Source organism: Spermophilus citellus, assembly GCF_964194105.1.
Source record: "Spermophilus citellus genome assembly, chromosome: 9".
In the NCBI taxonomy this organism is placed as follows: domain Eukaryota; kingdom Metazoa; phylum Chordata; class Mammalia; order Rodentia; family Sciuridae; genus Spermophilus; species Spermophilus citellus.
This window is the reverse complement of record NC_138191.1, coordinates 43,556,969-43,570,790: the sequence shown is the minus strand read 5'-3', so window position 1 is coordinate 43,570,790 and position 13,822 is coordinate 43,556,969. Positions and strand designations below refer to the sequence as shown.

The 13,822-nt window shown below is 38.5% G+C and overlaps 1 protein-coding gene across 5 annotated transcripts in view; it reads left to right on the top strand.

Annotated features, from left to right (window-relative positions):
- Positions 1 to 13,822, top strand: part of NTNG1 (netrin G1) — a 343,409-nt gene that overhangs the window by 158,739 nt on the left and 170,848 nt on the right. For all 5 annotated transcript variants that reach the window (XM_081306139.1, XM_081306138.1, XM_081306136.1 and 2 more), the window contains exon 2: positions 9,543 to 10,183. In XM_081306139.1, the coding sequence (XP_081162265.1) occupies positions 9,543 to 10,183 (641 nt within the window). The remainder of the gene's footprint in view (positions 1 to 9,542; positions 10,184 to 13,822) is intronic.

The following is a 13,822-nucleotide window of genomic DNA, read 5'->3' as shown; positions in this document are numbered from 1 at the left end:
TGTTGTGTCCGCCGAGAACTAAAATAAATAAATAAATAAATAAATAAATTCTCTCTCTCTCTCTCTCTCTCTCTCTCTCTCTCTCTCTCTCTTCCCCTCTCCTCTCTCTTTAAAAAAAAAATTGTTCTTCCTTTCTTACCTAATTTTAGTCTCCTCTCTACAATTTTCTTTCATAGGACTTTATTATTTCTCTCTTTTTTAAATAAAATAATTTATTTTCATTTATAATTATTTGTTTTTCTAGGGGCTGCCTCTTCAACTAAATGACAAGCTTAATTGTGATTTATTTACCACCCTATACCCAGGATACAGCATAGTGTCTGACACAAAGACATCCAAAAAGTATTTATTGAATTCATGAGTTAAAGATAACAGTGTAAATGAAAAGTACTCATTTGGGTTCTAGAAAGCCCTTCTGGAAGCTGGAGATCCAAGAAAAGGATATTTCTTTTTCAAGAAAGCCACAAAAATAAAAATGTTAAGCGAGGTGCAGTGGCACACACCTTTAATCCCAGCAATTTGGGAGGCTAAGGCAGGAGGATCACAAGTTCAAAGTCAGCCTCAGCAAAAAAGTGAGGCGCTAAGCAACTCAGTGAGACCCTGTCTCTAAATAAAATACAAAATAGGGCTGGGGATGGGGCTCAGTGGTCAAGTGCCCTGAATTCAATCTCCAGTTCCCCCCAAAATACATAAATAAATAAAGATAGTAATAAACAGGTGCTCATGAAGGCTCAGGTTGAGAGTTCTGGCTTAAAATTACCAGTTCCTAAACAAGGCACAGTGGTGCACACCTGTAATCCCAGGGACTCAAGAGGCTGAGGCAGGAGGATCAGTTGAGACCAGTCTCAGCAGTTTAGCAAGGGTCTAAGCAACTTAGTGAGAACCGTCTCAAAAGAAAAAATTAAAAAGTCTGGCAATGTAGGTCAGTGGTAATGCACACCTGATTTCAATCCCCAGTACCAAATAAAGATAAAAAATAAAACTACCAGTTCTTGTGCCCATCCTCAGATCCAGAAAATGAGAATTCCTGAGGCTGGGGCCTAGGAATCAATATAATTATGCCCTAAGTGGCTCCAATGAACACAAATTCTGCTTTTATGGGGATAAACCAGATTTCCAAAATTAATGTTCCAGGAGCTGCCATCCCCCTGAAGGGACAGGTATGGAGACACTACTCAGATTGCCAGACTGCCGGACTGCAGTAGCTAAGCTTGCACTATTGCAGTCTGACAGTAAACATGTGCTAGTTCTGATAAGAATAGTTTTGCTGCAACCACTCCAGGGTGGTTTGGATTAAGTGTCATGTACAGACTCCTCTTTCATCAGACTCTTGGTCAGTGGGTTTTGACATTTCCAAATCTGCCCCAAGCAAGAAATGTCTTTGCATTTCTTCCTAAAACTGCTTGCAAACTTTTCTTGCATTTTACTCCGTAAAGTACGTTATTTAAAAGCACGGTGTTACACTTAATTATGTAACAAGAAATGAACATTCCTGGAAATTATACTGTGTGGTTGGTACCTCGACTTACCCTTGAGGACACATAATACTCTTTCTGGGAGCATTAATAACCTATGATGGCTGTCTGTATAATTTAATTACAGACTGAATTGAAAACATCTTGCTATCTTCCTTATTTCCATTCTTCATGATGCTTTTAACATTTAGTGTTGCTTTATTAGTATCCAGTAATAAACTTATGCAATGGAAGAAAGGGGTTTGAGAGAAACAAGGAGTACATGAATATATTGGTTTTCTGGACAAGCCAGAAAACCATTCACTTTTGGAAATGCATCCTTAAGAAATTCTCTTGTCTTACCTCTCATGATGGAGTGGTCACTGCCAGAGGATGTTTTTGGTCTTCCTGTATTCTCTCAAAACTGGTGGCCTTCAGCAAATTTGCTTCAAACCCCACCTAGACTTGCTTTCTCATGTGAGAGAAGAAGAAACCAGTTTTTGAGCTTTAGTCAGAGCTCCTACAATTTAATGTGCTCACACTACCTCTTGTAATGCTGTTTACAAGTCTCGGGACATTTCCACTTTCATGGTGCTTTACCCCCTTGTTCCTCTCACGTTGCTATGACTTGAATGCTGACAGTCTACTTCAGCAATAACACTTTATGTTATTCTGAATTTTCTTGTCTGTGTCCTGGTTTATTTCAAGTCCATCTACAAGGTGAAATACCAAGTCAAACATTTGTGATTTTTTATAAGAAAATAATATTTTAAAAAATCCGTTTCCCTAGCACATTCAATAATGTCACCATAGCACAATATTTTTCTGTAGACATTCTTTTTCAATTTCACTTGTTTCTGTTAACATTTATTTTTTATCCAGTACATGTATAGTCATGATTTAGATTGATATATAGGAATCTGTTCGCATGGCTTGTGGCTTGAGAATACACTTGGCTCCTTCTGAGAAATGTGGTCTTCTTGACCTCTGTGGCCTTCGCCCGTTTGAAAATCCTAACCATAATCCTCTGTGGGGATTTGCGCAGGTGTCTATTATGGCCCATAATCTGTGATATGACTTCCAGTATTCTCATTGCAGAAAGGTTAAGCTTCTCCATCTTTATTTTTGAGCAAAAAAGTCCACAAGGTGTTAGTATTATCAGGGAGCAGATTGAAACAAGGTATAACTTCAATCAGGCCTTAAGCCTGCATCTGTGCTGGGAGGAATCTTTGCAATGGGCAAAAGTTACTGTTAAAAAATGCAACGGTCACTTTAACTCCAAAGTTATAAAAACAGAATCCTGTATCCTCTACTATTCTTAATGTGGCCATGTTTTCCAAACTAAACTTTGAGACTCTTGCTGTGATAGATACAGAGGTACTTTTGTCCCAACAGTTATCAGGATATCTAATGTTGGGACACTCTCACAGTATTCAGGCTATATTGTCACCATATGTGTACTCCAGGTTGGGACCCAATGTACCAATTAACAATGCAGGTTAGAAACTGAGATTATCCTGCTATATGTGGAGATCGTTGTTCTTTATGCACTAAGGGCTATAGAGCAACTGTAAACTTGTTGCCTGAGGAGATTTAGTCTACGTCTAGGACTGGGTTCACCAGGGCTTGCCAGTACATCTGTATTGGTGTTATTGTTATTTATCTTTCAGGTTCCTGGAAGAGATGCCCACTACCTTGGATCTTACATTCTCTAGTTCTCACTTTTCTCTGCCTCTTCCCATTGACAGTAACAAAGCTGTTAAGACCTGAAGAGGGGTAGCTATGCAACCTGTGAACATCAGCTCCCATACTCAGAATAGGCTCAGTATCTTCAGAAAAGCCCAAAAGAGGGGACTTCCCATTATATAGTCAAACAAGAATTTGGCAGTAGTAGGACACAGGGCAAGGAAGAGTGGCTAGAAAATCCCAAGAGGGTCCTGGGTATGGAAATTCCTCTACCATGATTATACCTTTGATATAAAGGAGTCACTCACCAGCCTTCTAGAAACTGCTGTGTTTTTGTTGTCTCCCTCGAAGGTGGAGTGAAAGAGGAAAAGCAGCCATTTTGCCCAAGAGGATGTCCCAGCCTAGCAGTTAAAGTATGCCATGGGCTCATGGTTCCTCTGTTTGAGAAAAAAAGCTTTAGAATCTCCTACCAATTTCCACATCCTTTTAGAAAAAGTTGCACTGACAAAGCCCTAATGGTGTCTAGTTCTGAATCACAGTAGGAACTGGTTAGGGCACTAACCCAGAATGCTGCTTCTGCCTTTGTGTCTTTTGTGACTGTCACCTATCAATAAAACAAGTAAAGATCAGCCTGATACAAATGAATGTGAGGCAGCTCTGTCTCGATGTTTTCCAGATCGGTTTGAGTGTTAACCCAAATGCTTCTCACAATCACTTGTTAGTACATGCCTGCTTGGCATGTAACTTAGCAGTTCAGTAGCAAATCTCACAGAGAACTCCCTTCATTTCCAACTGTCATTCTCAATAGTTTGCCAATAGATAAAGCACGGAAAGGCAAGGTCAAAATGCTAGTAACCTCAAATTTTACATCAATACTGATTCTATGGGATTTTTTAAACTCTGAAGAAACTACCAGATGTTAGGTTAAAAGAAGTTCTTTTATTTAAAAGTGTCACTTGCCAGAAGGAAGACATCAACAGAAACCATGAAGACATGTCTCAAATTTTATTTATCCATTTAATTCTGAAAGCACATTAAGAAAGCATAACAACATTTCACTTTGGCTACAAATTGCTAATTAAGAAGTAACTTTAATTCTTCAGGAGGTAAAATATTAACATTTCTAAATGAAATCAAACACCACAAACTTCTAATTGTTATAAAAAAATTCAGCAGCAAAATCTGTTTAATAATTTAGGCATCTCTTAGTGGTGTAAATATTATCTGCATAATCATAAATATTTTCTGCTTTGTCCATAGACAATCAGCTAAGGATCTGTTGCTCATAAGACTTAAATTAAGATCAACTTAAGGCTGCCTGCTGGCCACAAAATAATTACTTTACACTTGCTGATGCCTGAATCTGTTAGATTTAGCAGCAAGATGTATTCTTTGTTTTCATAAGTAGGGGAAAGTTGCTTTTTCTTATATAAATTCCATTGTTGATGTTATTAAAAAGGATTAGGGTGGAGTTGAAGTAGTTGAAAATGTAATTAAACTAATCCCTTTAACAAGAATTGTTTTCATATTGATAATTCTCTATAACAACAAGCATTATAGATCATACCCATGTGAAATATTTACACTCAATATTTTATTGCATAATCTCTCCTCTAGCTTTCTGTATCAGGGATAAGATTTAGCTTTCTTTTTCTTTTTCTCTCCCCACCTAAAATGTAAAGACCAAAAGAAATCCTTTTACTTTTTTTCTCTTTGCATCCTCTGCTAATTTTTTCACAATGTCATTGTCTCTAGGTAAATAATGTTAATGGCAATCAAATCATTAATCTCCCCAAAGAGTAGAAATGCTCTGAAAAGAAGAGACTGGTCCAATTGATTTTTTTTTTTTGGTATCTTTTGTCATTTGTTACAGATTCTCATTTCAAATGATTTGTTTACCCATCGATTGCAATAAATTGTTATGCTGCTGAAAATATCAGTAAGAGTAGAGTCAGATGAAGGACGAAACTGTCATTCTGGCCAACCTCCTCTGATTATCTCCAGTGTAAATTGGGAATTGTTCTTAATCTGCTCAAATGTCATGTTATCAGAGAGACCTTCTCTGACCTCCTAATATAAAATTACAATCACCATCCCCTCCCACTAACACTCATCCCTCTAATTGGATTTATTTTTCACCATAGCAGTTATCACCATGGGCCCATTATAAAGCATTATATGTTTGTTTGCTTAATGCATCTCCTCCAACTAGGATGGAGACACCACAAAAATAGGGACTTGGATTTGTTTACTGTTATATCAAGTGCCAAGACAAGTTCCTTAAATACTGTTGTATAATAGGCAATCAATAAAAAATTGTTGAGTGAATGAGACTTTGCCCTCATCTCTCAGGTGCCTAAAGCACCAGATCTGTGTGAAGCTGCAAGAGACTTGTCATAAAGACTTGTCAACCTTTACCCAGAGCTGGCCGTCCTGCTCAGCCCAAGGGGAAGGGTGCCCCTCCCTATGGAACAAAAGCAGAGACCTAGAGCTTCCTGTGGCCATGTCTTCATTAAAGGACTAATACTGGGTTGTGAGGTACTGTCTGACCTCCACGTGTTTACAATTATAAGAAAATATAGAGAATCTCAAAGGGGGATGCCCTACAGGGTACTATTTCTGTGGCATATCAATAGGGACTCCATGGCAAAATAAGTTTTTGAAACTAAGTGTATTTTGTGCAGCTAAGCAAGGATCTTAATTTCAAGGTATCCCAGATGTATGATTATGCTCATCAGGGCTAAGACAAGCTCTTAGACACTTTTTCTCAAACATTTGATCCCAGCCATTTTCTTTCTGACTGCTGTTTCTAAGAGAGTGTTACAACACAGAGGACTCCATTGAGTTGGGTATTGAGCAGACCAGGCAGGGGTAGGAGAACAAGTTCTGGCTCTGATTCTTACGGTCGGCTATATGATCTTGGGAAAGTTCCTTAACACTTCTCTATGCCTTGATTTCTTGTTCTGTGAGGTAGGGATGAAAGGGATTTTCCTAAGACAAGTAAACTATCCAACACATCAGGGATGACTAAATGGTGGATATTGTTAATTGTCAATGCCATATACTGAATGTATATATAAATGCATTTGAGATAGATTTCTTCAAGCATTTCATTTTGTTAGGATTGGTACCCACCCCACTCCCCATAGAAAAGCTGGCTGTGCCTCCTTGTCCTCTGGTCCCAGCACCTTGTCCTCATGCTCCATGTTCCTAGGCTGAAGGTGAACAAATGCTGTATTTCAACATGACTTGATACAAATGTCTGTTGGCTCCCTCTGGTGTACCCCACAGAGCTGGTTCCCTTCGTTCCCTCACTCCTGACCTCATATGAAGACATATTCCTCAGGAGGAAGGGGGTTAGTGTCCAAGTCAGTGATTGTGCAGATGGCTGCATGCTGACAGATTTGGAAGTGACCATATTTTTTTTTTTTTGGTAAATTTCAAAGGAAGGTGAGATTTGTGTGAATCTGACCCCTTCCAGTAAAATGCACATTTACATATATTTAGAATTTATAAATCCTGACAGATTCCACAATATTTATAGCCCTCCATAAAAAGCCTTTGCCAGTTTGCAGAGCTTTGCATTTGGCTCTCTGGTATGCTTAAGAGAGCTTAAATAATAATAAATTTGGTGATTTATTCCACCTGGAACAGAAACTTATCCCCACCCCCTTGGCTCATTTTGAAGGGGATACCTATAAATAGTGTCACAGACGCTGGGATCAGGAATAGGAAATTGAAATTTGAGAGAGAAGTACAGAAACATTTTCATTATCACTGATTTCTTGAGTATATTTTTAAAACAGTTCTGTTCTTCAAATAATATACCTTCTCCCCTTTCTCCTGCCTCATCTCAATTATACTTGAGTCTCCCAGACCTGTTGCCAACTTTAAGATCCAATTGCATTAATGGGAAAAAGAGACTGAGAGTATTAGCTGACTAGGTAGGAGAGAGTTGCCTCTAGGGAGGCCAAAGCAATTCTCCAATGTTCATCTTGTATTTCATAGGAGTCAGCAGGTAACTGAGCATCGATACCGAAAGTGTATATTCATTATTTGAGACTCATCTCATGCATCCAACAGGTATGAAAAAAGTTCCAAGTTCATGAAGAAGACAAAAGGACATCTAATTGTAATTGTCAGAGACAGTCTAAGGACAATGTCAAAGGGTAGATTCTTTTACCCATCCATACGCAGGATCACCTGGTACAGGGCAAGAGAGAGTCATTCCTTCTTATCCATAGTTCCTCTTTCCATGGTTTCATTTATCCATGGTCAACTAGGGTCCAAAAATATTAAATGGGAAATTCCAGGAATAAATAACTTATGAGTCTTAAATTATGCACTATTCAGAGTAATGTGATGAAATCTCTTGCCATCCTGCTCCATCCCACCCCGGCCATGAATCATCCCTTTGCCTAGAGAACCTGTGTTATTTCCACTACATGCTCATTTGTCATTTAGCCAAGGTCTGAGTTATCAGATCAACTGCCTGATATTATAGTGCTGTGTCCAGGTGCCCGGGCATAGTAACCACACACCTTGTCACAATGACAAGGTGTGTGGTTACTATTCACACACTTCCTCTCCTCACATTGTGTCATCTCACATCACCACAAAAAGGATGAGTATAATAAAACATCTTGAGAGAGACCACATTTACATAAACTTTGTTACCATGTATTGTTATAATTGTTCTATTTTATTATGAATTATTGTTGTTGATCTTTCACTGTGTCTAATTTATAAATTACTGTTTATTATAGGTAAGTATGTATAGGAAAAAGATATACTTAGAGGATTCAGTACTATCTGTGTTTTCGAGCTTTCACTGAGGGGTTAGGAAAATATCCCCTGGGGATAAGGAGGGACTACTGGACCTGAGTAGTGGCTTCCAAATAATTCTATTTGTTATTTTTTAAAATAACATAAATAAAAATGGGGAGCCAGTCGTTCTCCATAGGATCCCCTGATGAAAGCCACAAGCAGCCACTTAGTGTAGCACAAGCAGTGTTATTACAATAACACTGTGACAGTGATATAATAAGGTTTAGTTCCAGTTACTTGTTTGGATTGAAAGGGAAGTAGCCTTTGACAGAAGGAGAATAATGATAATAGTAATTAACATCGATGGAGTGCTGCTATGGGCTTCCGCAGAGTTTGGTTTGCAACACCGTCCTATTTATACAGTTGGCCCTCCACAACGTAGGGTTTTGCATTCCACAGATTCAACCAACCATGGGTTGGAAGTATTGAAAAAACAAAATTCAGAAAGGTCCCAAACAAATCTAAATTTGCTGTGTGCTGATAACTGTGTTAATTCAGGCCAATGAGGTGACATGTGGGTACATGCTACTGCGGCCTTCACCATTTCCCAGATCCTCAGTCTCCCCAGTGCTCCATGTTTGAGCATGGTTCACCCCATCTCATTCCTGCACTATGTGGTTAGGCCTCTGATATCTGTTTCTGTACTGAACATGTACAGATTTTTTTTTCCCATCAATATTCCCTAAGCAATGAGAACAACAACTATTTACATAGCATTTGCATTATGTTAGGTATTATAAGTAATCTAGAGGTGATTTAAAGTATGTGGGGGGATACGTGTAGGTGATATGAAAATACTCTGGCATTTTATACAAGGCACTTGAGCATCTGCAGATTTTGGTGTCAATGAGGGTTCTGGAACTGGTCCCTCATGAACACTGAGGGATGATTATAGCAGGTTTTCTTGGAACACACCCCCAACCCCAAGTCTTTCCTGAGCAATCCTCTTATCTCTAGCTAATAGGATGGCAGATGTTTGGACCAAGCCCCAGAGCCTGCAGTGTACCACATTTTAATGATTTGTGGTGAATAAAGTAAATGTTTTAAAACCAGACTTTATGAAGCAGAGACCCTGTTAAGTATGATGGATAGGAGGCAAAGCTGAGAGAAACTGAACATTGCATGGGGGCATTGCTTCTCAAGCAGGACATGGATTTATGGTTCATGGATAGTTCTAAAATCTTGCTTGAAAATGACTTTTTAAGGAACTATGCTCTTAAGCAATGTCCTTGAGGCAGGGGGAATTTCCCTTGCTCTTCCATAACATCTTTCTAAGAGGGAGCAGAGGTACTGAGCTGTTAGACGGTTGCTCTGTGTCTTAGTGTTTCTGTGATCTAACACATATGGGATAAAAAACTGTTAAAGTCCATAGAAGGAAACAAGACTAGAAAATTATCATATTTATTGTGTTTTGTTTTTTTCTTAAAAAAACTATTATAGAGGATAATCTGTTTAAAACAAATAAAAATGATTATTGAGAATGTTTTTCTTTTCATGCCTCTTAGCAACAGCAACATGGCAAGACCTGAGTTGACCCCGTGTTTTAATGTGGCACCTCTTATTCTTCCTCCACAGGGCAATCCCTACATGTGCAATAATGAGTGCGATGCAAGCACCCCTGAGCTGGCACACCCTCCTGAGCTGATGTTTGACTTTGAAGGAAGACACCCCTCCACATTTTGGCAGTCTGCTACTTGGAAAGAGTACCCCAAGCCTCTCCAAGTTAACATCACTCTGTCTTGGAGTAAAACCATTGAGCTCACAGACAACATAGTTATTACCTTTGAATCGGGGCGTCCAGATCAAATGATCCTGGAGAAATCTCTCGACTATGGACGAACATGGCAACCCTATCAGTACTATGCCACAGACTGCTTGGATGCTTTTCACATGGACCCCAAATCTGTGAAGGATTTATCACAACACACCGTCTTGGAAATCATTTGCACAGAAGAGTACTCCACGGGGTATACAACGAATAGCAAAATAATCCACTTCGAAATCAAAGACAGGTTCGCATTTTTTGCTGGACCTCGGCTACGGAATATGGCTTCCCTCTACGGACAGCTGGATACCACCAAGAAACTCAGAGACTTCTTCACAGTCACAGACCTGAGGATAAGGCTGCTGAGGCCAGCTGTTGGGGAAATATTTGTAGATGAGCTACACCTGGCACGCTACTTTTACGCCATCTCAGACATAAAGGTGCGAGGAAGGTAAGAGAATGTCTGCCTCAATTGGGAATGGGTGTGTCCAAAGGAATCACCAGTGTGTTGAGGCTGCAGTTCCTAAGATGGCATTTGTCAATTTCTGCTGCAACATTTTCTCAGGAATACCAGTGTGCTGGTACATTCTCAAGGTATTTGAGATCCTTTGGACTCAGCCGTAATTTGTAATCTCAGACATGCTGCTGTGAAACCTGGTGGGCCTGGTGGGATTATTATTTATTTATTTATTTTGTAGTTGTAGATGAGCAACATGGCTTTATTTTGTTTGTTTATATTTATATGGTGCTAGGGATCCAACCCAGTGCCTCACAGATGCTAGGCAAGTGCTCTGCCACTGAGCTACTGACCCAGCCCAGCCTAGTGGGATTCTTAAGAATTCAAATGAAAACAAAACAAAACAAAACAAAAAGAGGGGGTATCTTACTTAAGACAAAGAAACTCCCTAAGTCAGGAGGTTTTTAGTTTTTGTCATTAAGGCAATTAAAATTTAGGGATTAAATTCTATTGTCCTATAAGGGACTGAAAAACAAGAAATAGATCTTGTAATTTTACATGCAAGGAGGATTGTAACTCACAGTACATCAATCTGTTCATATTTGTTATATTGGACCAAAAAAATCTGGAAATGAAAGCTATATTTCTTTACATTTATTAAATCAGAACCATAAGCATCTAGGAAATAAAGCATCTGTTAAGCAGGGACAAGTTCTACTTCTTAGGTTTTTGGATGTGCTTTTGTATTGAAATGATGTGCCACATTTAAAATATGAACTTGAATTGGTGCCCTTCATTTTGTATATCAATCACAGAAGGACCAGGGTTGCAATACTAATGGTCACTGTTTAGAACAAATAAAAATGTCTGTCTTTGTTTTTGACAATATATTAGAAACATAATGAAGTTTCCAAGAATTTTGAAGTTGTTTCAATGACAAATTTGAATAATGAGAACCAGGACTACCAACATAGATATTCCCAACCAGCTTTGCAAGTGTGGCATCGTATCAAAATAGCCAACTAATGAAAGTGGAAGCCTAGGGTAGTGAGTGGAGAAAACGGAAGGTAAGAATATAATTCATAAAAATGGAAATAAAGGAAAGGCAAGTAAAGCTATAATTACTCCAAAAAAATGCCAAGAGAGCTTGAAGTCATAATATATGAGGATAACAATAGAAGCGGTACCTCTGTCATGTTGGTTTAATTAAATAATCATAAAATTTACACAGGATTCATTCAATTTACTGGTTCCTGGCATCCCTTAGGGCAGCCCAGTCCTCGGAAACTGGACAAGTGTTGAGATCTGGCTTTCGGAGACTTACCTTGTGTAATGCTAGAATGAGGAAGAAGTCTCTGCTGCTAAGGAAAGGGCCTTAGTGGGTACCCAGACTAGAGTGATGGGCACAACCTCTCAGAGTGGTATCAGGATCTTAGCTGTGGAGAAGTAGCAGGAACTCTGTTCCTCAAGGAAGAAAGAAACTGTAACTATGGAACCTTATTTTAAACTTTTAACTAAGGTCTTGGTGATGGATGATGAAAGTTTCTTTAAAGCCAAATATTTTTGAGAGATATATGCCCTGATACATTTGTATTTCAAGCTTGCAGGTTCCAGGGTATAGAGAGCAGTTCATGTATTAGCAGGGAACTATGACAGTATGATAGGGAGCTGTTGCCTTGAACATGAGTTTGCTGTTTATAATAAAATGCAGCCATTATTATGCTTAGGAACATTTTAGCAAAAATTATTAATTTATAGTATCTTATTCTGGAGGACATATATGAAAATAATTGATGTTGATATTATTAACAATAGTATATCTAAATCAAGTAGTAAGTATTCGATTCATCTATAAGATTAAAGGTCAAAATTAATAATTTGGATTTGAATCCTAGTATGATCTACATTGCTAGGTATATTTATATAGGTCAGTTTCCTACAGTTTGAGAAATCCTTAATCTGAGTCCAAGTTGCTATAGCCCAACTTCCTCCAAACACTTGCCCTTCCACTTGTCAAGAAGGCAATCTTAAGAAATCTTGTGGCTGGGAAACACCATTGTTGGAGCTTATTTTTGGCACTGGGTATCCATTTATCTTTCATCTGATTGTTTAAAAGAATCAATTGTTTAGAAGAAACAATCAGATCAAAGAAAAATATAAAATACGTTTTAAAAGTAAAGACATTTTTATGCCTTCTCCACTGGGGTCAGATAGGCCATCTGAAGGTGGCATGTTGGAAATTTCAGAATCCCTCCAAGTTTATCATTTTCTTTTGTCTTCCTACCATCCTTTCACCTGCATTTCTGTGACTCTGGGGAATTTGCAGGAGCCCTCCTCCCTTCTCTGGGACTCACCTCCACTGTCTTTTCCTGTTCACCAGTCAACTGTAAGCTAGTGAGAAGCAGCTGGGCAAAACAGAAAGGTCCAGTAGAGGTGAGCCCCTTCCATGAGGTCCACTCTTTCACCTGCACACTCTGTCCAGATTCCTCAGGGCGGAACCAATGCTGGCATGTACTGCACTAGGCACCAGATGGCTGGAGTATTTTTAGTCTTAGGGGAGGGACCAAAGAAGCAAAGCCTGATGGCTCCGTTGTGTCTCCAGCTTTCAAGTTATATAAGGAAGATCTGCTCATGATAGAGCCACTAAAGGGAAATACTGAGCAATAGCCTGGTTCATAGGCCTTTCAGCAGAGACACTAATTATTTTACCTTTGAAAATTTCAGTAGGATTAACGGCCTAGATGGTCTTTCTCCTATATAACAAATCTCCTATAGAGGTTTGAATATTGATTGATGATTTGAAAAGAAAGTTCTAAATATTATTTTCCAAAACAATCATACATATATATTTCCAAAATTATAACTGAGGTCTTTGTTTCATTTACCCACCCCAACATCCCATGAAATGATGGCAACATTTTACATGCCTCTACCTACACATCTGTATCTGATAAAGATAATGATATTTTTCTACTTGTTACTTTGAAAACCAAAATGTGGAAATTGATATGAGTCGTTTTTATTATTTTTTTTATTTTTTCCCAAATAATTAGTTTTATTTTATTTATTTATTTTTTTATTGGTTGTTCAAAACATTACATAACTCATGACATATCATCTTTCATACATTTGATTCAAGTGGGTTATGAACTCCCATTTTTACCCCAAATACAAGTTGCAGAATCACATCGGTTACACATCCACATTTTTCCATAATGCCACATTAGTGACTGTTGTATTCTGCTACCTTTCCTATCCCCTACTATCCCCCTCCCCTTCCCTCCCCTCTTCCCTCTCTACCCCATCAGCTGTTGTTCAATTCTCTCCCTTTTTTCCCCTTTCCCCTCACCATCTCTTGTATGTAATTATGTGTAACAATGAGGGTCTCCTTCCATTTCCATACAGTTTCCCTTCTCTCTCCCTTTCCCTCCCACCACTCGTCTCTGTTTAATGTTAGTCTTTTCCTCGTGCTCTTCGTTTTTAAATAGTGGAACGTAGTCCAGATGGAAACATTCATAGAATAAAAGAATACAAAATGTTTCATCTTGAAATATTAAACTATGAAACAAAAATAATTAGATATCTTTGTTTAAAGTGGCTGTGAATTCCAATTCTCTACATTTTCTGTGCATG